The sequence below is a fragment of the Rutilus rutilus genome (genome assembly GCF_951802725.1).
Source record: "Rutilus rutilus genome assembly, chromosome: 1".
In the NCBI taxonomy this organism is placed as follows: domain Eukaryota; kingdom Metazoa; phylum Chordata; class Actinopteri; order Cypriniformes; family Leuciscidae; genus Rutilus; species Rutilus rutilus.
Window position 1 is genome coordinate 59,554,276 of NC_140209.1, and position 26,616 is coordinate 59,580,891.

The following is a 26,616-nucleotide window of genomic DNA, read 5'->3' on the forward strand; positions in this document are numbered from 1 at the left end:
TGACAGCTCATCGAGTCGTTTTTCCAGTTTATTAAGCACCCACTGAAAAGGTGTGTATATATATTTGTTTACTGTTGGTTGGTTGTAACGAGTGTTTTGTGTACTTCGCTATGTATGTTGATGACAATGAAAGGGAGAGAGAGAAAATTTATGGATAAGACTATGAAGTACCAAGAGGTGAAACTCCGTTGCAGTTTTGACAACAATCGCTAGATGGCGCTGCTGTTGCGCTGTCGCCATTTTGGACTGAACCAACGGCTTTACCGTTAGCACAACTACCATATACAGCATTAACAGTCTAGAAATAATTGGAAACAAAGAAAACAGTGTTCTGCCATCAACTGCAACAACTACCAGTGTACAACCAATCAACTAACGTTAGCATTTCATAGATTGAAATCTATTGACGCTCTTGCTCGCTCGCTCTTGATTCCGGGAGATTTTAGCTAATTTGCGGCATCAGGGAGCCACTATCAATATGCGGGAGACTCCCGGAACTTCCGGGAGACTTGGGATGTCTGCTATAGAGATATTAAAAACTAGAAACTACTATTTAGTTCCCTTAACCGCTTTTGAATTGGAACCGGTATTGTTCAATTCTATGACAGCTGTGTTGCGTTCAGTCCAAGATGGCGGAGCTGCAGCTCTGCGCATGGGTGAGTTTGTTGCAATGGAACGTTCTATTGAGTTTCGCCTCTTGGTACTATGATAAGACTTTAATGCGCACTATGTTTATTAGCTCTTACAGTGATTTTCTGGAGTAAAACTGACGCTTCATCTTTTGTGTGATGTACAATAAACTTCATTGAACTCGTCAGAATATTTTGGTCATCATAGACAGGGTTTGCTACAGCAGGCTTGTATTAATAGTGGATAAAAGCAGATGACAAATGAGTTATAACCGTAATTAAACTAAACTATTCCTGTTCTGTCTCCATACAGCATATATTCTCTGGCTCTGTGGGCATTATTGTCCGACTCCAGGTCGAAATGAACACCGCTACTGAGAGTTTCTGTTTTGATATTATCAGATGAGATTGTCCTGGCTTTGAGAGCAAGTTCGTGAGGCTCCGCCCTTTGGGCCGGCAGCAGCTCATTTGCATTTAAAGGGATACACACTAAAACGGTGCGTTTTTCTCAGCCCCAGAAAATGTCAATTTAAAAATGCTGTAAAAAATGATCTGTTGGGTATTTTGAGCTAAAACTTCACATACACACTCTGGGGACATCAGAGACTTATTTTACATCTTGTGAAAAGGGGCATAATAGGTGCCCTTTAATATGATTTCCATCAATACAATTATAGCTTGATAAACACACACACATCATGCTTATTGTCTCTATAAAGAAGGATTTAACACACACATGTATTCTGTTATTTCTGTGGCAGAAGTTAAGATATTAAAGAAAATTAAAATAAGAGTCTCTGTATCTCACTGTTAATGATTTATCATGCAGCTCAAAGTATTATGGGTAAAATCTCTCTACAATCTGTTCTGAAACATCAACACAGTTTCACTGATGATCCAGAATAAACATAAAACCCAGGATAGAGCGTCTGAGTGAATGTGGTCTGGACTGTGTGGATGAGGCTCATTGTGTCAGAGACGCTGTAGAAGGACAGAGTTCCTGCACTGTGATCCACATACACTCCTATTCTTCTGCTGATGGGCTTTACAGGGAGGGAAGTGCGTATGTTATTGTGCCACAATGTGTAACTAGAGGAAGAGCAGTACAAACTCCAGGACTGATCATTAAATCCAAACGCACACTCATTACCCCGTCCCTTCCTGCTGATGCTCTTATATGACACTGATATAAACACACCATATTCTCCAGTCCACTCAATCTCCCAGTAACAGCGTCCCCACACATTCTCTCTACACAACACCTGAGGATACTGATCAAATCTGTCTGGATGATCAGGATACGGCTGATCTGTATCAGTGCCAGTAATCACTCTTTTCCTCTCAGACAGACGGATGCGTTTATGCACTGTGTTCAGATCCAGAGTGAGTATCTACACTTCTCCTCTCCAGTCACCCTACCACCTGCCCTCTAGACCCCATCCCCTCACACCTTCTACAAGCCATCTCTCCCACACTTCTACCAGCACTCACACACATCATCAACTCATCCCTCCATACTGGCACCTTCCCTACAGCATTCAAGCAGGCTCGGGTCACTCCACTGCTTAAAAAACCAACGCTAAACACATCTTTTGTAGAGAATTACAGACCCATCTCTCTCCTACCATTCATTGCAAAAACACTTGAAAGAGCTGTTTTCAACCAAGTAACATCCTTCTTGTCTCTAAACAACCAGCTGGATGTCAACCAATCTGGCTTCAAGAAAGGGCATTCAACTGAGACTGCACTACTGTCGGTCACAGAAGCCCTACGGATTGCAAAAGCTGCTTCCAAATCTTCACTCCTCATTCTCCTTGATCTGTCTGCTGCCTTCGACACCGTGAACCATCAGATCCTTATGTCCAGCCTCTCATCACTGGGCATCACAGGAACTTCACTCGACTGGTTTGAATCCTATCTCACAGGTAGGTCCTTCAAAGTCGCATGGAGAGGCGAGGTATCCAGAGCACATCAACTGACCACAGGGGTTCCCCAGGGTTCAGTTCTCGGTCCCCTCCTCTTCTCCATCTACACTACATCACTGGGACACATCATACAGGCACATGGTTTCTCCTACCACTGCTATGCTGATGACACACAACTCTTCCTCTCATTTCGACCAGATGATCCCACAGTAGCTGCACGGGTCTCGAGCTGTCTGGCAGACATCTCCACATGGATGAAGGAACATCACCTGCAGCTCAACCTGGCAAAGACTGAGCTGCTCGTCCTCCCTGCCAATCCGTCTCTACAGCACGACTTCACCATCCAGCTTGATTCATCATCAATCACACCATCAAGGTCGGTCAGAAATCTGGGAGTAACGTTTGATGACCAGCTGACCTTCACAGATCACATTTCAAAGACAGCTCGATCATGCAGGTTTGCGCTGCACAACATCAGGAAGATCAGGCCTTTCCTAACTGAGCACGCAACACAACTCCTCGTCCAGGCCCTGGTCATTTCTAGGCTTGACTACTGCAATGCTCTTCTGGCCGGACTTCCAGCATGTGCTACCAAACCTCTTCAGATGATCCAGAATGCTGCAGCTCGTCTTGTCTTCAACGAGCCCAAGAGGGCCCACGTCACCCCTCTGTTAATCTCTCTGCACTGGCTACCTCTCGCTGCTCGCATCAAGTTCAAGGCATTGACGCTTGCTTACAGATCTATCACAGGCTCAGCTCCCTCCTACCTTCACTCACTCCTACGAGCCTACATCCCCACCAGACGCCTACGATCAATCAACAAGCGACGTCTCGTGGTTCCATCACAGAAAGCCACAAGATCACTTTCCAGATCATTCTCATTCACAGTTCCATGCTGGTGGAACACTCTCCCCACCCTCATCCGGAATGCTGAATCCCTGACAACATTCAAAAAACAGCTGAAAACCCATCTCTTCCATGAGCACCTAAACTCATAAAAAAAAAAAAAAAAAAAAAAAACCTTTCCCTTAAAATCCCACTTATCATGCTTATGCTACTCTGAATAATGCCTGAACTTCGTATTCTGAACACTTCTTGCGTTGTTGTTGTCTTTTGCCTCTTCATGATGACTCGCTTAATTTAGTCCTGATTTGTAAGTCGCTTTGGATAAAAGCGTCTGCTAAATGACTAAATGTAAATGTAAATGTAAATGTAAATGTGAGCTGATGGGAATCTGATGGAGAGAAAACACATCAGAAACAGGAATTATGAATCTGTCTGATCTATTAATGTATCTGAACTCTTCATGAATCAATGTTCAGTGTATCATCAGTGTCTCAGTACAGCTGACCAAATATCCTGTGCAAATCATCATTTACATGATCAATTATAAAACTCTTCTATCATGATTTATTTCTCCTTCTACAGGAAGAACATGAACACATTCAGTGAGTTTTTCTGCTTGTTTTCTAGAGACTCACATTGTAGGAAGTCGTTCCTGGTCTTGGGATTCATGTTGGTGAAAGTGACTGTGGAAATAAACAGACATGAACAGTGTGAAGAGAAATGACAAGATAAAATACATTCATTTCTAAGACATTTCTAATATGATGCTCTATAATATTAGATGATGGACTTATTTCTGAGAGCAGATTAATAATCTCCAGGGGCTTCATTTATAAAACACACACATCGGATTGATCCTAAATTCCATGGATTTCATCCTCCGTCATGTGTGTATAAACGCTTGTCCACGATGATGAGTCGTATTTCTGAATCATCAAGAGATATTTGTGGCCGTTCTGTAGGAGGATTTGATTGACTTGAATTTAATTTATTAATAACTGATTTAAAACTGGGAAGCATTTAATTACATTTTTGTTAAAATAGACATTTTAACAATCATAGGAACATTTCGGAAACGGTTGTACGTTCAGATTTGGGATCTTTCTCCACACGTCTGTATAAACGAGGCGCAGGACTTTACCTCCGTCTGAGATCTTCTTGATCTCCTCTTTGCAGAAATCCTCCAGTTTGTCTCTCAGCTGACGGACAGATTCTCTCACGCCATCAAAAGAGGAGAGAGAACTGAAGGAAACGTCGGGTTCGTCTGTAGATTCAGGAGGTGCTGAGAGAGACTGGAAACTCTACAGAAAACAGAAATCAAAACTCATCATCTCCACACTTCAGCCAATAACCTGCACTATATCAGATCTGAGCGGCTCTTGTTGACTTGACTTCTCTTCAGTGACTCGCTTCAATCCAGCACTTTCACACAATCAGCACATTCTTCTCATACTCATCATTTAATGCTACAAACTCTAGAATTATATATATATAGTGATATGCATAAGTTTAGACACCCATGCTAAAGTTGACTAAAAAGAGGAATAAAAAATCATCTTTTGGAAATTGATCTTAATGCCTTAATTAAAAAAAATAGGAAAAATCCAACCTTTAAAGGGACACTAAGTAGGAATTTCTCCCATCTAGTGGTGAAACTGTATTTTGCATTCAAACGAATAATGCTCTCCAGCGCCTCACTTTTTCAAATGCGCGTTATGTACCAAAAAGCTATGATAGGATGTCTTATAATAGCACTTCGAGTTTTCCTTCGGGTGAACAGGTTTGTTATTTAAAACAAACTGAAACTTGAATCAACGAAAAAAAGAATGTTACAGTATAAATTACTGACTGTGAAAAACATTAACTATGGTAGTTAGTAGTAATGCCGCCTTTATTTGTTATATTTTTGAAGTACGTGCATTGTTAGATATCATCATCATCCGTGCCTTCTCTAACGTTCCTTTACTCAATAGCTGCTATTCATCAAAGAGCCTGTTTAACTTACTATGAATAGATAAATAGATATAACTATAAATGTTCTACTATCTATACAGTATAATAAAGTTCACAACCAAGCAATGAAAAATAAGCTTGTAATTAAGACCGTAACATTGACTTACCTGTCGAGAAGAAAGCAGGCAACTTCAGCATCTCTTGTTTTGAAAGCTTTCTCCTGCATTAGCTATCCCGACATTAACCCTTGTTTTTGTAATCTCCGGTCACGTTTCCTTTTACGGTCTATTTTGGACTTTTTCGATGACGAGGACTCCTTATCCTGTGACTCATATGTATGTATGAATGAACGGTGTATAAATAACCGTGCAGTGCATCCTTTTAAACTTGCCGCGGCAGTGACAAGCGCCTCTCAACTGCTCTGCTCCTCCGCTTCTGCTGGCTTCAGTCACGTGACGCTGGCTCTGAACGAAACGTGTTGGCCTAGTACTTTTTGTCCCTCTCTGCTATTATTGTTTTTCAAGATGGCGGAACTACATGGAAGCCTCCGTGGACCTACCGTCCCATGTATATAAAGATAATAAATTCTTCGTTTACGAGGATTAGTCTGATCATTGGCATAGGTATTTGTACACCATTGAGGGCATATTTATGAATAAAAATATTGATTTGAGATAATAAAATACCTAAAAAGCTACTTATTGTCCCTTTAAGGACACCAATTTTCTTTGTGAATGAATAATGTATCGTAAATAAATAAATGTTCTTCCTTAAAATACAGGGTGCATAAGTTTGGACACCCCTATGTTAAATTCCCATCGAGGCAGGCAGATTTTTATTTTTAAAGGCCAGTTACTTCATGGATCCAGGATACTATGCATCCTGATAAAGTTCCCTTGGCCTTTGGAATTAAAATAGCCCCACATCATCACATGGCCTTCACCATACCTAGAGATTGGCATGGTTTTATTTCAGTTAGCCTAATAGCTAGTTTGATTTGCATTGAGAGATGATCTTATGGAAAGTACCCCATGCCAATCTCTAGGTATGGTGAAGGCTATGTGATGATATGGGGCTATTTTAATTCCAAAGGCCAAGGGAACTTTATCAGGATGCATAGTATCCTAAACAAAAAATAAAATAAAAATACTTAAAAATAAAAATCTGCCTGCCTCTATGGGAATTTAACATAGGGGTGTCCAAACTTATGCACCCTGTATTTTAAGGAAGAACATTTATTTATTTACGATACATTATTCATTCACAAAGAAAATTGGTGTCCTTAAAGGTTGGATTTTTCCTAATTTTTTTATTCAATTTCCAAAAGATGATTTTTTATTCCTCTTTTTAGTCAACTTTAGCATGGGTGTCTAAACTTATGCATAGCACTGTATATATATATATATATATATATATATATATATATATATATATATATATATATATATATATATATATATACACATCCATTCTACCTACTTTTTCCAAGGTACTTGAGGGTTGTGTACAATAGACTTAGTGGTTACCTGGATAAAATGGATATACTCATCCCATCTCAATATGGCTTTAGGAAAAAGAGCTCTACTTGTTTGGCAATTCTGGATCTCATTGAAAAAATCAATGACGCTATAGATAATGGTGAGATTGGTATTGGTGTATTTTTAGATTTATCAAAAGCCTTTGACACCATTGATTTAGAAATTCTAATTGGGAAATTGCAACACTATGGTGTCAGAGGGAATGCACTCAGCTGGTTCAAAAGCTACCTAACTGACAGGGAGCAATTTGTCCAAATAAACAATAGCTATTCAGAATGCACAGATATTGTTTGTGGAGTGCCCCAGGGCTCCATATTAAGTCCACTTCTTTTTATTTTGTATGTAAATGACATTATAACTTCATCAAATATTTTTCATCAGGTTATCTTTGCAGATGACACTAACCTTTTTTTGTCCCATAAAAATCTTGATATTTTACAAAAGCTTGTTAATGAGGAATTAGTTAAAGTAGATAGTTGGTTTAAATATAACAAATTATCTGTAAATGTAACTAAAACCAAATTTATTATATTTCGTTCAAATAGAAGCCGGACAAACATTTAAAGGATACAAATCAAAATACATAATAAAGTAATTGAAAGAGTAGAGAACATCAAATTCTTAGGAATTTATTTAGATGAGTCCTTAAACTTTAAACAACATATAGAGTTTTTAACAAAGGAATTGTCAAAATATGTTGGCCTGGGGCCGTATTCACAAAGCATTTTATCTTACCACTAGGAGTACTCCTAAATCGCACTAAAATATTTTAGCTAGGAGTTTTCTCTTAAAAGTTATTCACAACGCCTTTCAGACCTACTCTTAGTAAAGAAAAATGACAACTCCTAAACTAAGAGTGAGTCTTCGTTGCTATGGATGACGTCATTACTCATGCACGAGCTTGACTGAAGTGACCACCTTGATTGGCTGATGATTGTAATGCTGGAATGATTCCAAACACCTCCCGTACGATGATGAGTGACAGGTGACAGGTCTGAGAATGCGTGCGCTACACAAGTAGTGCGAAGGACGGAAGATGATGAATAACTGAATAAATAGCCTAAATGAATAAAAAGGCAAAACAAATAGCCTAGTAGCCTAATGAAACATAATGGATTGATGCAATATCTTTGCAACATTATTGAATTAATCTGTCACTATATGCCTCTGCCTACGTTTGCAAAGAGAAGAACATTTTAATTTGATTCACAATGAAACGTTACAATTAGTTTACATGCAGTGAGTAGCCTAGTTTTGGTTGTTGTTGGTGGCGTTATTGCATCCCTAGTTGTGCCTACAATGCAAAATTGTTCCCTCGCGATTGGAAGCTCCTGCAGCCGCCGCATACGCATTTCAAAACATCGCAGCGTGAAATGCCACAAAAGCGGTTTGTGAATAGGTCTTAGTGAGTTAGGAGTCCTCTCGACTTCTTTTAAGCTGTCCCAGGCTTAGGTGCTACTTTTAGGGCTAAAATGCTTCGTGAATTACTCTTAGTCAAAAAAATTAGGAGTCCTAAAGTTACGAGTGACACGGCCATTATTTTTAGGAGTTGCTCCTAAATTCGCCAGTTAGGAGCTACTTTTAGCCTTAAAATTCTTTGTGAATACGGCCCCTGTTCTATAAATTAAGATATGACCTTCCTTTTGATGCTCTTCTTCCTTTTGAGCACCTCCGCAAACTAATAGAAAATAACCAAAACAACCCTATAGGTTTTTATTTAACACCGTGGCTAGACTAACAAATAAACAGATGTCACCTGAACAGAATATCCCGTTACAGTTTAGTAGTAATGATTTCATGAACTTCTTCACTGAGAAAATAGAAAACATCAGAACCACAATTGTAAACGTTCAATCCTCAATCGCGCCTTATAATTTAGCCTCAATTATCACCCCGCAAGAACAATTACAGTGCTTTACAACTATAGAACAAATAGAGTTAAATAAACTTATCACTTCATCTAAAACAACAACATGTTTATTAGATCCTATACCAACTAAACTACTGAAAGAAGTGTTACCTGTAGTGAAAGAGCCTCTCCTCAATATTATTAACTCATCTTTATCTTTAGGTCATGTTCCTAGAACATTTAAACTGGCAGTTATAAAACCACTCATTAAGAAACCACAATTAGACCCACATAATCTAGCAAATTATAGACCCATTTCAAATCTTCCTTTTATGTCTAAAATACTAGAAAAAGCTGTGTCCGCCCAACTGGGCTCTTTCTTGCAAGAAAATGACATCTATGAAAAGTTTCAGTCTGGATTCAGACCGCATCATAGCACTGAAACTGCGCTCGTTAAAATCACAAATGATTTACTTTTAGCTTCTGACCAAGGCTGTATCTCAATATTAGTTTTACATGATCTTAGTGCTGTGTTCGATACTATAGATCACACTAGGGATGTCCCGATACCACTTTTTCACTTCCGATACGATACCGATGCCGCAGCTTTGGCTATTTGCCGATACCAATATCAATCCGATATTTTTATTTTATTCTTGAACGAATACTACTAATAATAAAATATATGGAAGCACTTTGCTCAATTAGCCACATAAAAACATCTCACTCAAATGGAGAACAAATACTTCTCCAGTATATAGTCAACAACAACAGATGATAATGAAAGACTGCCACCCTTTATTCAAAAGACCTTGAGATATGTTTGGTAATTGTACCTGAATGAGTTTAAAATTAATTTGCTATATTTCAGATCAATATATTTGTTTCCTTAAAATTTTAATTAACTTTAACTTTATTCTCATCTGAATTATAAGTAATTTATTTCTGTATAACATAATACTACTTTTAAAAACACATTTGATTTTCTTTTTTATTCAATGAAGAATGTGTAAACCCTTTTTGCAGTTTTAATGATGTCCTGTATGAAAATGACGGAGTATGTTTTTATGCCTCTCTCTCTCTGACACACACACACACACACACACACACACACACACATTCCAGCAATGCAATCTTGACATCGCAGCCTGTTCATTTTGCTGCGTTCACACCAAACGCGAATAGAGCGTCAAATTCGCGTCTATCGCGTCTAGTTCGATGCTTGAACAGTTTGAATCCATTCGCGCGTCCAAAGCGAATAGGATGCGCTGCGCGCGTATAATGATAAAGCGAGCGTTTGAAGCGATACAGACGCGCGTTCCTGCATATGTCTATGCGTGTATCTAACAGTATCACATTAATTAATGTGCACGCGAGTTTTATTTATTTTTATGCTGTGTATTCTCCGTGTAAATCCATGCACCGAACGTACGTTCAGTACGAATACATGTACCGTTCCACCCCTAATAGGTATCGATCATAGGTATCGGATAATTATTTTTCTCCCCTCCGATATCCGATCTAGCGTTTTGGGCCAGTATCGGCACGATACCGATGCCGTGGATCGGATCGGGACAAGCCTAGATCACACAATACTCTTAGATCGACTACAAAATTATACTGGTGTTCAAGGACAAGCATTAAGCTGGTTCAGATCATACCTATCTGACCGCTACCATTTTGTCTATTTGAATGGAGAAAAATCGATCATAACTCCAGTAAACTATGGAGTGCCGCAGGGATCTGTGTTAGGCCCTCTGTTATTCTCAGTATATATGATGCCACTTGGAAATATTATAAGGAAACATGAAATTTGTTTCCATTGTTATGCTGATGACACTCAAATCTATATTTCATCAAGGCCAGATGAAAACGCTAAATTATCCAAACTAACAGAGTGTGTTAAAGATATAAAAGATTGGATGACGCACAATTTTCTTTTATTAAATCCAGACAAGACAGAGGTACTACTTATTGGTTCAAAAAACTGCACACAAAACCTCTCGCAATACAACTTTAACATAGTAGGATGTCCTGTTACTTTATCCTCTACAGTAAAATACCTGGGTGTTATACTAGACTGCAACCTGTCTTTTGAAAATCATATTTCATATGTTACAAGAACAGCCTTTTTCCACCTTAGAAACATTGCTAAGCTACGTAATATGCTATCAGTTTCTGATGCAGAAAAGTTAGTTCATGCATTCATGACCTCGAGACTAGATTACTGTAATGCTTTATTAGCTGGTTGTCCTGCATCCTCAATAAACAAGCTACACTTAGTCCAAAATGCAGCCGCTAGAGTTCTTACTAGATCAAGAAAATATGATCATATAACACCGATTTTATCATCACTACATTGGTAACCTATAAAGCTCCGTATTAATTATAAGGTATTGCTACTGACTTATAAAGCCCTAACCGGCTTAGCTCCAGTCTATTTAACGGATCTTCTATCGCCCTATAATCCATCGCGCTCTTTAAGATCACTAAATTCAAGGCTTTTGGTCATACCTAGGATATCTAGGTCCACCAAATGAGGGAGAGCATTTTCATATTTAGCTCCAAAACTCTGGAATAGTCTTCCTGATACTGTTCGTTGCTCAGACTCGCTCTCCCAGTTTAAAACTAGATTAAAGACGCATCTCTTCAGCCAGGCATTCATATAATACTTTTAATCTTACAGTTAAATCCGACCTCTAGTTCATAAACGCCAGAGGAGAACTGGCCCCTGACTGAGCCTGGGTTCTCCCAAGGTTTTTTTTTCTCCATTAGGTCACCTGATGGAGTTTTTCGGTTCCTTGCCACTGTTGCCTTTGGCTTGCTCAGTTGGGGATATTTGGGGATACTTAATTTAATTAATCAATCAACAATACTATCGATCAGCATTACCAAACGTGGACGTTTTACACTAGAAACAAACATTGATGTATTATTTTAATTTAATACTGTGAAGCTGCTTTGATACAATCTGTATTGTGAAAAGCGCTATATAAATAAACTTGACTTGACTTGACTTAACATTGTACCGGTCTCTTTTTGAATCACATTTAAATTATTGTAATATTATATGGTGTAACATGTATCCAAGCCATCTTGAAAAATTGCAGATTCTACAGAAGAAAGTTATACGTGTTATATCATGGGCAAATTATGATGCTCCCTCTGGTCCGCTTTTTTATAGGTATAAGCTTCTGAAGCTCGCTGAGTGCAACAGTTTTCAAAATGCTTGTATTATAACGTAGTTTATAAATTGCATCCAAAACTTTGCCATCTCATTCCAGTTACCTTGTCTACTCATGACCATAACACTAGAAGGAGAACTCTATTACGAGGGAAAAAGCGTAAGCTGAAGTGTACTAGCTTTAGTATAGCATGTAAGGGTCCTGGGATCTGGAATGAGATTGACAATTCTATAAAGGAATTACCTTCTCTTGATATATTTAAAAAGCATTTTAAACACAAATTGTTACAACATTATGCATGATAGACCCCATAAGGCTGAAGGTTTCATATTTTATTGATTTATCTGACTTTCTTTTGTGATGTTTGAATTCTTTTGGATTTTGTTTGAGGGATGGATGAGATGTGTGATGTAAGCTGGCTGGTGGGAGGATATTTTGTGATGAATGGTGTTGTTGTTGGTGTGGATGGGTATTGGGTGGGTGGTCAATTTTTTTTTTTTTTGTTATTAGTGCTGATTATGTGTCTTGAAGGGCCCTATTTATAAGCCGGTATGGCTTCTGGGGAGTCCTTTTTACAGAATGGTATCTTCTTTAAATCTGTAAATATGAACTTGTTGTGTTCTGTGAATAAACAAATAAATAAAAATAAATATATATATATATATATATATATATATAAATATATATACTTAAGAGCATATTGAATGTAATGCTTTCAGACAATTAATTATTTTTCAATTATTTTCTAAATTATAATTAACATATTTATTTTAATTAAATGAATGTCTTATAGTCTAAATTTAAATTAAATGCAACTAGCTAATATTTAGAGAGCTTTTTGACCAACTTAAGTAGGATTTAAGTATCTGTATATGTAATTTCAGAATTATTTCTATTGTCTTTGAAATATGGTTAAAGTTACTGCTGAATGAACTGACACACATTTATGATAAACTAAAATATACTCAATGTAATTTCTATTGAAAATTGTTTGTTCAATTTCAAATATAATATTGAATAACACACTAGAGTTTTAATTATAATCAAGTACTTTACATGTGCTTTATTATGTTGGTCAACTGCACTTCTTTAAAGCATGACAAAATATTATTAAAACATAATGATTTCAAATGTACAACTTAAAACTTTTAATTTGACTGTTACCGAGTGCAATTTAAAAAAAGTCTATTTAAAGTGTGTTAAGAAATATAGTTGTCACATGGACACTGTTTAGTTAATTTTTGTTTTGTTTTCGCTTGTTTTGTTCTCATTTATCTCCTAGGTTACTCATTAGTTCCCTCTTTGCTTCACCTGTGTTTATAATTATCTATAAAACTTTTTTTTATAAAAATTTGATAAAACATCTGCGTGTTTACCCTTTAGACGGGAACGCGGCAGTGGAGCGTTTTTAAAATTTCCACTCTGGAGGGTGGTTTCACTTTTTTGCGTTTTTAAACCCCAAAAACGCAGTCGCTGTCTAAAAAAAAAAGGCACATCTGCTAAAATATTTTTACGTTTTCACCTGCGAGTGTTCTCGTGTAAACAGGGTCTCAGTCAACGGCTCATTCTGCTCTCATGAAATGTTTCTCTGTCATAGCAGGATCTTGCTCAAGTCCACTATGATCCTGTTCTTCTAGATCTCTGTTACCTGCAGGAACTGGATGTGATCTTGTGTGTGTGAAAGCTGCTCCAGCTCAGCGTCTCTCCTCCTCAGATCATTGATCTCCTGCTCCAGTCGCTCCAGTCGTCCTTCAGCTCGACTCACTGCAGTCTTTTCCTGATCTCTGATCCGCTGTGTGACCTCAGAGCGGCTTCTCTCAATGGAGCGGATGATCTCAGTGAAGATCCTCTCACTGTCCTCCACTGCTGTCTGTGCAGAGCGCTGTTACACACACATCACAATCACACAGTGGCTTCAGCACGACTGACAGAGTCCAAACTGAGACGTCTCAAACTTCTCTTCTTCTCCAGACTCACCTTATGAGACTTCACAGCCTCTCTCAGATGCTGAAGATCTTTCTGTCTCTGCTGGATTCTCTGACGGATCTTCATCTGCGTCTCCTTCAGCTGTTTCTGGAGGACAAACCAATGACAGGGAATGACACATAAAACTACTGTCATACAAACATTAAAGTTACATGAATCCAGAGTTGGTGAAGTGGTTAAAGATCTTGCATGGTAAGTTTTTACTGTCTGGTTCAAACCACAGATTCATGGTTTCCTGAAATGAATGTCAGCAGTATTTCATCAGTGCCTAGTTTTATATCATTAGTATCATCATTTACTCTCCCTCATGTCGCTCCAAACCTGTGTGACTTTCTGTAGAGACACAACAGAGGATATTTAGAAGAATGTCTCAGCGGTTTACAGAGGCCAAATAAAATATGGTGACACATCAATAACATCATAATAATAATAATAATTTGTTACATTTATATAGCGCTTTTTCTGAGACCTCAAAGCGCTTTACATGGAAGGGGGGAATCTCCTCAACCACCACCAATATGCAGCATCCACTTGGATGATGCGACGGCAGCCATATTGCGCCAGAACGCCCACCACACACCAGCTTACTGGTGGAGAGGAGACAGAGCGATGAAGCCAATCAGTATATGGGGATGATTAGGAGGCCATGATGGACAGAGGCCAAGGGGCAAATTTGGCCAGGATGCCATCAAACCTCATTGGTTCTTTCATGTCACAGTCACATGACTAAACACCATGATGTCATGACTCATGACACAAACACCAGTGAAGTTTGATGTTTTTGATGTCATCATATTTGATTTGGGCTCCACATACATGAGTTTATCAATGATTTGATTTGATTTGTGATTAAAAATTATTTTACTTTTACATATATACTTTTATATACTTTAAAATAATATAATTGTGAAATAAGTGTGAACTGAACGTAATGTTTTCAGATACCTAATTGCATGTTAATTGCTATTAAACAAATTATTATATTCATCATATTATTAACTATTATGAATAATAATTTAAATGTAAATATAAAGCAATTAGCAGAACTTAAGAGTGACTTTTTGACCCACTTAAGTAAGATTTAAGTATATAATGTAATTTCATAATTCTATTGAGTAAAATTGAAATATTAAATATTATTAAAATGTACTTTAAAGTAAAACTTTTCATTTTACATGATAAAAAAAGTGTACTTTATAAAGTGTACTTATGAAACAGTCATGAAAGTTGACTCGCTTTAAGTGCACTTAAAGCGATAGTTCACTTTGAAATTAATTTTTGATATGTTTTAGCTTACCTCAAGGGCATCCAAGATGTAGGTGTCTTTGTTTCCGCAGTAGTTTCAATTTTGATATTTTTAGGTCAAACCGTTCTTGTCTGTCAGTCATATAATGCAGGTCGATGGTCACTGTCTCAAAACACAAGCACAGAGTCCAAATTAAAACAATTCCCCATCGTCCAAATGAAACAATTCCCCATCATAAGTACACATTGATGGCCTAAGACACGAAACGAGCGGTTTGTGTGAGAAAACGAACAGTATTTATATCGTTGTTATCTCACAATAGTTATCTCTGTTGAAAACAGCACACGTCCAAATGATCTGACGGCGCGGGCGGGTATAGATATAAACATAGATGTCGCCTTGGCTACTGCTGTTCATTGGAACGAAACCGTAGCCAAGCGACATCTAGTGTATATATCTATACCCGCCCGCGGGCGGGTATAGATGTATACACTAGATGTCGCCTTCGCTACTGCAGTTCATTGGAACGAAACCGTAGCCAAGGCGACATCTATGTATATATCTATACCCGCCCGCGCCGTCAGATCATTTGGACGTGTGCTGTTTTCAAGAGATAACAACGATATAAATACTGTTCGTTTTCTCACACAAACCGCTCGTTTCGTGTCTTAGGCCATCAATGTGTACTTATGATGGGGAATTGTTTCATTTGGACGATGGGGAATTGTTTTAATTTGGACTCTGTGCTTGTGTTTTGAGACAGTGACCATCGACCTGCATTATATGATTGACAGACAACGGTTTGACCTAAAAATATCAAAATTGAAACTACTGCGGAAACAAAGACACCTACATCTTGGATGCCCTTGAGGTAAGCTAAAACATATCAAAAATTAATTTCAAAGTGAACTATCCCTTTAAGTGTTCTTTCATTTCATTAATATTATATTATCTGCAAGTACAGTTTTTTTGTTTTTTTTAAATATACTTTTACAAGTGCATGTCAATACACTTAAGCGTACTCCTTTCTTTAACCACTAGTTGTTTAGATTACTTTTATGCTTTTTCTCCTTTTTGGAGCTTGAAACTTTTTTACTCCATTGACTTACAATGACTTTCTCACTGACTTTCAATGTATAAACTAAAATAGACGAGACATTCTTCAAAATGTCATATTTTATATTCCACAGAAGAAACTCAGTCAAACCGGTTTGGAACAACATGAGTAAATGAGTGAGTAAATAAAGACACTTTCATTTCTGTGTGATCAGTCCCTCTCAGTCAGGGCCGTATTAAGACAGTGTGGTGCCCCTGGGCACTATACCACAAACATCAGACATAATCGAGGTGATTTCTCAAATGTAATTTACTAACTTGTTCAACTAAATACATGTAGGCATATGAGCAGTGAGCACTATATAATGTCTCAATTCAAAATGTACATCAATTCATTGGCAGCGTCAATTCACGTTTGCCCAAAAAACTTTCATTAATGTCCTCTTCCTCACCCGAGTCTTCCTCGCTCCTGTCTCCCCCAAGAAGAATATCCTCATTCGCCTGGCGGTCATCGCCGACGCCAAGAATATGACGAGTGGATAGTGCCTTTTCTAAGACTACACTGAAGAAGGCGAAGGAGCAGTCTACCCTTCCGTCGCCGTCAGTCCGTGGCTGAGTCCCAATTCGCCTACTTATACTACGACCTAAAAGTATGTACTTTTTTTGTGAGGAAAAAGTACATACTTTTGAGTGTGTAGCAAAAGAGTATGCACGTTCTGGGACATACTTCGATGACGTCATGCAACGTGAACGAGAACGTGGTTGCCTAGTTACGCACACCATGACTGTTAACAAAACATTTTACATTTTATTCATTCTTATATGTCCAATATAACTGTATTTACTATTCCCATCTTTTTTTCCTCATAGTTTTTTCCAAAATACATTTACAATGTGTCCTACCAAATTGAGGAGTGAAGCAGGCTGTCGTCGTAGATCAACCAAACGCAGGTCGTTTGTGAGGCGGCTGGTTCTGACGTTCATGTGCAATGTGTGTAACGAAAGCTAAAATATTTAAAGTTTATATATATTAAACTATTGTTTAACGTATTTTATACTTATGTATAATACTCAAAAATACCCCAATGAAAATGAACCATGCTTTTACTATAGTAAAAATGTAGTAACCATGTTTCTTTGGTTGGATTGATAAAGTTAACATTTGTACAGCCACAGTATTACTACAAATAAGTCAGTGTGGTTAAACTATGGTTAGTGTAGTGAAAGGTGTTTATTTTCATAAGGGTTTATAGTAAGGTAACTTATAAATCTAAGACAGAAACATCAGAAGAAATACATTAAAAAAAAAGACACTTGCATGACACTGTACTTTTTATTTCATCGGTCCCTACAAGATAAACACGGTACTTTTTGGCACAACATAACCCCATTAATATTACGAGACAATAAAATATAACTTTAATAAGGGTTCAACATTTGAATTCTTACACTTAAAAACTGAGGGCGAATCTCCGCGGCGGCATCCGGCTGCCATGTTTACATCACCATAGATACCACCATCACCACAAAGCTCCTCCCTCCCGCACGCAATGGGTTGTGGGCAATATTAGCCGTTAGAGTGTGCATTGATCTGCACTTCGAATTCTAACCGGAAATAGTAGACCATCCGGGTATCTTTGGAATACACTTTTCAACATGCTACGATTTGGGACGTACTAATTCTAGTTTCGCATACTATTTAGGACGGATAGTATGCGAATTGGGACTCAGCACGTGTGTATTTTTGAATGGGATTGATAGAGATGTCAAACGACAGACCAGCGGCGACGTCATGGCGACGTCACAGTAGTAACGTATACCTTACGGCGATGTGGCGACGGCGTACGTGAGAAATGTATAAAAAAATCATAACGTCTGAACTAGGCACGTCGCCTAATAAGACGCCTGATACACACGTCGTCCCAATATTATAACGTTATTTTTCCCATGTTGATAATGAAAAGTGAATAGCATGAGTAAGATTGGATTTGCAATAGGCTATATCGGGAGACATGATTTTGACAACTTAATAAGTTTTGTTTTGCAGGAAACCTTTCTTTAAAGTGAATTTTGTTTAATTGTATCTTAATTTTAAGCAATTTGTCATCAACCAATTGCATGGATTTAATAAAAAAGAAGCGAATATTCCATAAACTGGCTCTAACTTGTTGGTCTTTCTACAGCAGTGTTTCAATAAATGGTCTATCTTTTCTAGACAGAAAAGTTAACAACAAAGTAATAAAAAATCTTTTATGTGCAAAATCTATCCCTGCCTCCAGATACAAATGGTTCCCCTTGTATGAAAATATTAATTGGAATAGAGCATGGAGTAACCCACATACATTTTCATTTTTAATTACAAACAAAGTAAAAGAAATATCATTTAATATTCTTCACCATTATTACCCCTGTAACAAGATTATCTTATCCCATAGACGAAAAACGCAGCTTTTGCTGTTTAGCTTTTCCGTTTTATGGAAACGGAAACGTTAGACCATTTATTCTTGTTCACATAGCTCTTCTCTGTGGAATGATATACAATGTTTCATTAATGGACAACTTGGCTCAAACATACATTTATCTAATTTTGATATCTTCTTTTACTTTTCTGACTCAAACTTATCTGTACAATATATATAGTCAATTTAATAATTTTGCTGGGAAAATTCTTTATTCATAAATCGAAGTTTATGAAAAACCTACGGTGACGCATTGCTGCCACATACATATTTTTTCCACTCAATTATGTCGGATCTTACGTCGTTTTAACTACATCTTTTTCTCGTAATAACGAGATCTTATGTCGTTAAAACAACATATTTTCTTGGCCTTATAAGGACATGTGTAGTCATGTACAACATATGCCTTTATCCACATAAAATTGATAGCCAATCATGTCTTTATCATACGTTCAAAAAGCTGAAGAAATAGCAGCCCCCAACGGACATTCATGTTTAAAGATCAAATTCTGTACACACCTTATTAATAGCAGATGAGCCAAGAATACGAACATTGTGTTTAATTGCACATATAGGCTAAGCGTTTTCCTCCCATAGAAAACCCTTATAATAAAGAAAAAGCTTAATGTGGCTTAATAGGCTACTTCAGTGATAAAGATCAAATGCTGTAGCCTACACACCTTATTAATAAACCATACTATCCTACAGAAAAGCAGATGAGCCCAGAATATGAACGCAATGCATTTAGTTATACGTTAAGCGTTTTCCGATAGAAACCCTTTAAAGAAAATATAGGTGGCTCTTAACGTGTCTTTCTATGGGAGGATGGCATTGTGGTGCACAGCAAATCCTTTAAATGGTAGCCTATTCAATGCAAAACAAAAATGAAAAATAAAAGTAGCCAATAAAATAAACAAATTATTGTGGCATTAATTAGCCCACAAACAATATTTATTTTAAAGACTAAACGAATTTGTTTAAAGAAAAACACCAGCGTTGGGCGTTTATCTGTATCCGTCCTTTTCAAACTGGCGCAATAAAATGCAACAGAATTAGATTTGTTAAACATGAAGAGGACTTATCAGTCTGGCACGGCCGCTCGCTCTAACGTTAACCTAGATAAATGTTCGCTATTATTAAGTGCATATCCAAGTGTTTGTGCGGTGTAGCAACAATGACATCTGCTTCTCGCATTAAGTGGATCATGTGATGGCAAAACACATCGTCTTTGTCCTTGCTGGTTAATAATTGCCCCACAAGGACCAATTTACCAGCACCCATGTGACTCGTATCCCCCGACTTTACAACCTCATGACACACACACACACACACACACACACACACACACAAACACCCTTTTGTGTATAACTGAGAATAAGAGAAATATCGTTTATTTTATTTCCCAATGTATGTACATTCCTATATGCATGTGTGTGATTAGTTTTACCTTATAATAGAGGTTTGGTTTTCTAAATGTGTAGTTTTGAATTCTAAGTGTTTATCGAAAGGATGTTTCTCCCAATTTAAGGTCTCAAATAGAACCATGGTTTCGTAACCCTACCCCAGACCATAAAACTTTACGACCCAGGAAAAGGCAAACATTCCAAGCAAGTCACATCCCAAACGCACCACACACACACAGATTTTTCATTGACTTTCCCACATAAGACATTACCCAAAATGTTGATATATTTCTGAGGTGCCTTTTGTTATGACCATGTCATATTGGGGTGTCTATGATTTTGTCATGTGGTAATCACAACTTTAAATGTGTGTAATTCTGCATATCTCCTGTAACGTTGCATTTCTACAACCTTCATGTGATGCGTTTGATATCTCTGAAATTCTCTCAATCTAACAGAGTCGAATTCCAATAGCAGAATGCAGTAATATATATTGTTTACACACTTCATATTTCTGGAACCGAAAGGTTTAAGTCAATCGACACTGTAACCCGAGCCAGGACACTGTTTCAGACAAACAAAGGGATCTAGGAAAAACCTCGACATCTGATTCGTCTTCCACGAAGAAGGGGGCGGTACCTGGGACACTGATAAAAGTCCAAACCTTCAGTTTCCTCTCTCTCTTCTCTCTGATCCCTGCTCTTCACTCATCGATCTCCTCTTCTCCCCGGCTTCAAGAAACATCTGAAAGGCTCAGGCCTTCTCCTCGGACCAACACATGTTCGAGTCGTAGCTGCCGTTCTTTGCAACTAAGTTCCTATCGCCTTTCCCCTCGACAAGGGAAACGACTGAACTTTCTCGGTAACGTTAAATTCAAGTGAGCCTCTACATCGTTTTGCGAAACGACCCAGAAGACGAAGCTAGACGCAAACCAGCCGGGAAAGAGTACCACATCTCGCAAGTATCTTTCTCTCTAACAGCTGATTCCTGGTGTTTAGCTTGTAGGTCTGTGAATAAAGTTACCCTCTATCTTTTATCTCTTTATTTCTTTCTTGCTTTCTTTCTTTCATTTCATTTTATTCTGATCACATATTTTCTTGTTTGTTTAAATGTTTGTTTGTTTTATTGTTTGCATTTTACGTACGTTTATATTTGTAGCTTATAATCTCTAGCGTGTGCCATTTTATTAATAAACCCATTTATACTTTTAACTGTCTCTGTGTTTGAAAAACCACTTTTTATAAAGTCAATGAAACAAAAGATCTATAAAGCTACAGGCTCTATATTATAAAACTACTTTGAGTAGTTTTTAATTTATAAACCCAAAGAGGTTTTATCTTCGTGGCCAGAAGATAAACTTTCTTGGAGTTTTGTAAACAGGAATACTTCTTCTTAACTGTGATAGTCTTACATTTATTCGCGGGACGAATAACGGATGACGAAACCAGTTACAGAACGAGGCATTTCCTATAATTGATAAAGTAAATGCATATGCGATTTATGAATTATGACCATGAGTTATGATTATTAATATTTCTAAAATTCCCTATATCCTTGAGCTAATTCGCATTAACCCAGAGGCATTTACGCTACAGCGGAGTGTGGAGCGCGCACTGCATGACATGGACGCGCCGGTGCCATCACTCGCATTTTCATATCAACAGTGGAAACAACTTAAAATACTCCATCATTTCTGGTCATACAGAAAAGAATAATACATCAGTCGCGACTACTTTTATTTGTGTAAACTCTCAACAACAAGAAAACGTTGTGCTTTTGTAAAATAAAAGAAAATGAACAGGGCGCGCTTTCATGAATTGGAGCGCGTCTCAAAAATGAACTGAAAAACAGTGTATATAGACAAGCCTCACAGACATGAGAAATATAACTATCTATATAAAGTTTATTGAAAAAAAATCCAATCGAAAGCAAATACGGTAGGCTACCATCTGATTATGTGATCCTGTCCGTATGAAAGGCGCATAGGCTAGGCCTACATTACAGCGGAGATATGTTTGCAGGCAGCCTACACTGATTTAGAAAAGACTAGTTCATTAATAAACAATTAAAATGCTTCATTATTTTATTATATTTTAAATAAAGTTTAAAGTAAGATACTACCGGTAACCATATATTTCTATATAGCATTGCTTATTCCACCACACAAAGGACTGTTTAAGGTGACAATCCGTTATACATGTGAAGATTGTATATGGCTGTATCTTGAAGATTTTTGTATTGTATCTTCTGTTATAAAGATGAAGATTGACATTTTGTTAATTAAACAAAATAATACAACACAATGTTGTAAAAAATAAACAACTTATGTTCTTCTGTTAGATGTGTTTTGACTACTTTTTGTTTAATTATATCTCTAGGTAATGAAGATAGTATATTAACAAAAATAAATCTTAGGCTATATATTATATACTAGCCTATGTGTATATATATATATATATATATATATATATATATATATATATATATATACTGTATATATATATAAAAAAACGTATAGGCCTATATATTTTTAAAAAGGGCCTCATTGATTCATTTTGCCTGATTGGGGGCTGTTACTATTTGCTTAAGCTTTTTGAACGTAGAATTGTGATAAAGGCGCGATAGGCTGTCAATTTTATGTGGATAAAGGCATATTTTGTACATGACTACACATGTCCTTATAAAGGCAAAAAAAAGATGTCATTTTAGTGACATAGCATCTCGTTATTACGAGAAAAAGATGTTGTTTTAATGACATAGCATCTCGTTATTATGAGAAAAAGATGTCGTTTTAATGACATAGCATCACGTTATTACGAGAAAAGATGTGGTTTTAACGACATAAGATCTCGTTATTACGAGAAAAGATGACGTTAAAACGACATAAGATCTCGTTATTACGACATAATTGAGGGTAAAAAATAATATGTATATGGCAGCAATGCGTCCCCGTACTGCTCTTGATGTAAAGTGTAACAATTATCGTCAGCCCTCTTGCGCCCTCTGTTGGCATTTGTACATAATATACATATGTTCATTGTTTATATATTTCTTCATGTATTTTAATAGTGTTGTTAAATCAAATCAAATAATTAATTTTTTGATTACTTTATTTGAACCAATTATATTGCCTCATTTGTAATATGTATTTAAGTCATACTAAAGGCTATTGTTCACTTCAGATCTATCTTTATGACCAAAAAATATATAAATAAAATAGTCGACACTGGCAGCCCTATTTTGAACATTTGAACATGAACCTACATTGTTTTGCATTTTGTGACTAAAAGAAAATTTCCCTGTCTTATATTTTTTCATTGTTGATTTCTTGAAAATAATAGGCTATTCAAATACTTTCTTGTCACCTTCTCCTGTAAACAATATCGTGAATAGTTTCATATTGTGTATTCGCCCATTATGGTCAACTGTGTTAATTAAAATTATTACCACCTTCAAAAGTAAAAACTCAGAATGACACATTCCAGAATATTATGTTTATAGATAATGAATTGATCTGTTCAACTTTAAAGTTGTTGTTAATAATTGTGCAAAAAGTTGTGACTTTGATGGTGTATAATTTGCATAGTCCTCATATCCAGTAGAAAGTGAATTATTTAAAAAAATATATATACTATGTTCATAAACCATTCAGAGATGACATTGACATATACAACTTTGTATACAATACAAAATTTGTATCAATGATATTTTCAATGTCATCAGAACACAAGAAAAGAATGATTGATTAGAAAGATAACAAAGGAAAGATAAGAAAAGCTAGTGGGGAAAATAGATATAAATTTATTGTGATACGACGTTGGAGTCACACGTTGGAGTCACGCGTCTGCCATAATATGGTAACGCCACAACAACTGACGCCTTAACACGACCAGAATGTGCGTGTCACGTACAAAATAAACATGTAAAAAATTGCCGCGTTAACGCGGACAAACGGTGCGTGTTGACGCGGTCAAAAATCACGCGTTTCGTTTAAAGACTTTGTCCCTGTTGGCCTTCCATAGTGGTGCGGCGTACCCCTTCTGTCACGTAAAAGTACACGACTGTCGACTTCGGTAAGTTATCCGTGGCACTATCCACTCGTCATACTATAGTGATAGTGGTCATGTAATCTTTATTTATTTATAATTTATTATTATTATTATTGTTAAATTAGTGTTCATAAACGAGTTATGTATGGTCTTTCAAGAATTTCAAGTTAATAATATAACAATTTACGAAAAATATTTTTAAAGCGTGTGTCATGTGGTGCCCCCCTAGTGGTTGTGAATGGTTGGTGCCCCTGGGAACTGGCCCAAGTGCCCCTATGGATAATCCGGCTCTGCTCTCAGTTCATACCTGTTTCTCTGTCCTCTGTGCTGCAGTTGATACAGTGTTGTGGTTTTTATGTTCATACTCCTTACACCACACACAGATGCACTGTTGATCAGTGATACAGAACATTTCTAGCTCTTTATCATGTTTACGGCAGATCATGTCCTGCAGTCGTCCAGTGGCATCAATCACTTTGTGTGGCTTACGAGAGTGATATTCCTCATGACGGTCAAAATGAGTTTGACAGTAAGATTCCTGACACACCAGACAGGACTTGACGGCTTTGTATTTTCTTCCAGTACAGACGTCACACTGCACGTCTCCAGCTCCAGCGTAACAGTCAGCAGGAAGTTTAGTCTTCTTCAGTTTCTCCACCAGTTCAGCCAGAATGGTGTTTTTAGCTAAAGCAGGTCTTGGACTGAAGGTCTGTCTGCACTGAGGGCAGCTGTAGATTCTCTTCTCATCCTCCTGATTCCAGCAGTCTGTAATACAGATCTTACAGTAACTGTGTCCACAGTGGATAGTCACTGGTTCCTTCAGGAGATCCAGACACACTGGACACGTGAACTCATCCTGAGAAAATCTGGCTTCTGCCATTTTACTGCATGAACACAGAGAGACACAAAAACACAACAGCTCAACAATACTTCAGTTTCTGTTTCCTGAACTGAGGAGTTGAAATAGTTTCCTGCTTCTGTGTTTGAGTGACGTATGTAAAACAGGAGTGTCTGTAAAGCAGCTTCCTCATTCCTGGTGAAGGAGAGTCACTTTACTGCTGTGTTTATGTGCCCTAGTGGAGTCAAAAACATTAAATTACGAGTTATGAGCTTATGAACCATTCAATCCGTTAAATTCTGCGTTATACAGTAAATTGACTCAATTCCGTCCGTGTTGGGCTTTACTTTCAGTTTTATTTGCGGTAGTTTGCGCGTTGGCTTGATGAAGAGATTCTCAGCTGATCATCTGTGATGCAGAAGCAATGTTTTTGCATTGTTGGAAGGAGTAAAATTTACATATGTAGCTTCTACTATGGGGTTAGAATTGTTGCATTATTCCAAATAAATAGATTGAGATTCACAAACAAATGTAAACAGATACAGTAGTTACTCATCCAAACTGCCTATCACCGCGGCAGAATTATTCCAGTGGGATTTCAAAGTTGTTCGCGAAATGACCACCAGGTGGCGCAAAGGGATACTGTGGGATACAGCGGGATTTTGAAAGCAACTGCGTTTCGAAACGTAAGTGGGCTTAATATCCATTAACACTAAGGATGAAATACTACAAATGTATTAAACAAACATTTTAGGACAGAAAAAAATAAAATCAAAAGTTATAATCAAGAAGAGAATAATGGACATATTAGCTAGTAGCCTAGTTCATATTGTAGCTAGACGTTGGCAACATACAGTACGCTTATTCCCAACATAAGCCTATTGAATGAAAAAAAAAAAGAGAAATAAATGAGGTGCAATGATAGCTGATTATTTTTACTATTCTAAAAATACAGCGTGTTCACACGTATAGGTTATATGCGAAATCAAACGGTGCTCGCTGTAGAAATCAACATTTGGGCATTTATCACTCGTAGCCGAGTGGTAGAATTTACGTTGTAATAATTTAGACAACATGGGTTCGAAACCCGCACAATCAAGGAGTTAATTTATATGAACCTATTAATGCATTTAGCCTATTATTAATGCAGAGAGATTTGGGACTCGTCGTGGTGAAATTCTGTAAATTATAAAATTAAATTGACAGATTTTCACTTGGGCCAATTTAAATTTACAGAATTTCACTTGGGCCAATTGAAAAATTTTGATGTTATCGGTCACTTGAAAATTTTGATTTGGGAGGGTTAGAAATTTTTTACAGTGAGCCTATGAATGCATTTTATAGTCTATTGTTGATGCAGAGAGATTTGTCTAGTTCTAAACCATAGTTTTTTTGCTTATAGCCTATTTACAAAATAAAATCACCACGCATTTCCATTTTAAGGAACAAATATTATACAATGACTTTACTTCTGTAGCCTATCATAATTATAATCGTATTTCAAAAGCAGTTCTGTTAAAACAAATGATAATATATATATATATATATATATATATGACGTTTAAACGACAAACAATAAAATCAGAACCAGTATTCTGTTGCGTTCATGGTTCCAGTGGCAGTAATGCATCCACGGCTTTTCAAAATGTCAAAG

At 37.1% G+C, this 26,616-nt stretch overlaps 1 protein-coding gene across 1 annotated transcript; it reads right to left on the bottom strand.

The window, feature by feature from the left end:
- Window positions 1-1,249: 1,249 nt before the first annotated feature.
- Window positions 1,250-25,087, bottom strand: LOC311304934 (tripartite motif-containing protein 16-like). The gene is made up of 7 exons (XM_084432292.1): window positions 24,432-25,087; window positions 13,903-13,998; window positions 13,574-13,807; window positions 4,542-4,701; window positions 4,036-4,083; window positions 3,697-3,788; window positions 1,250-2,020 (listed from the first exon to the last, which is right to left on the bottom strand). Exons 1-7 carry the CDS (start codon window positions 25,002-25,004, stop codon window positions 1,505-1,507), a joined length of 1,719 nt encoding a protein of 572 aa, XP_084288418.1. The 5' UTR covers window positions 25,005-25,087; the 3' UTR covers window positions 1,250-1,504.
- Between the last annotated feature and the right edge of the window lie 1,529 nt (window positions 25,088-26,616).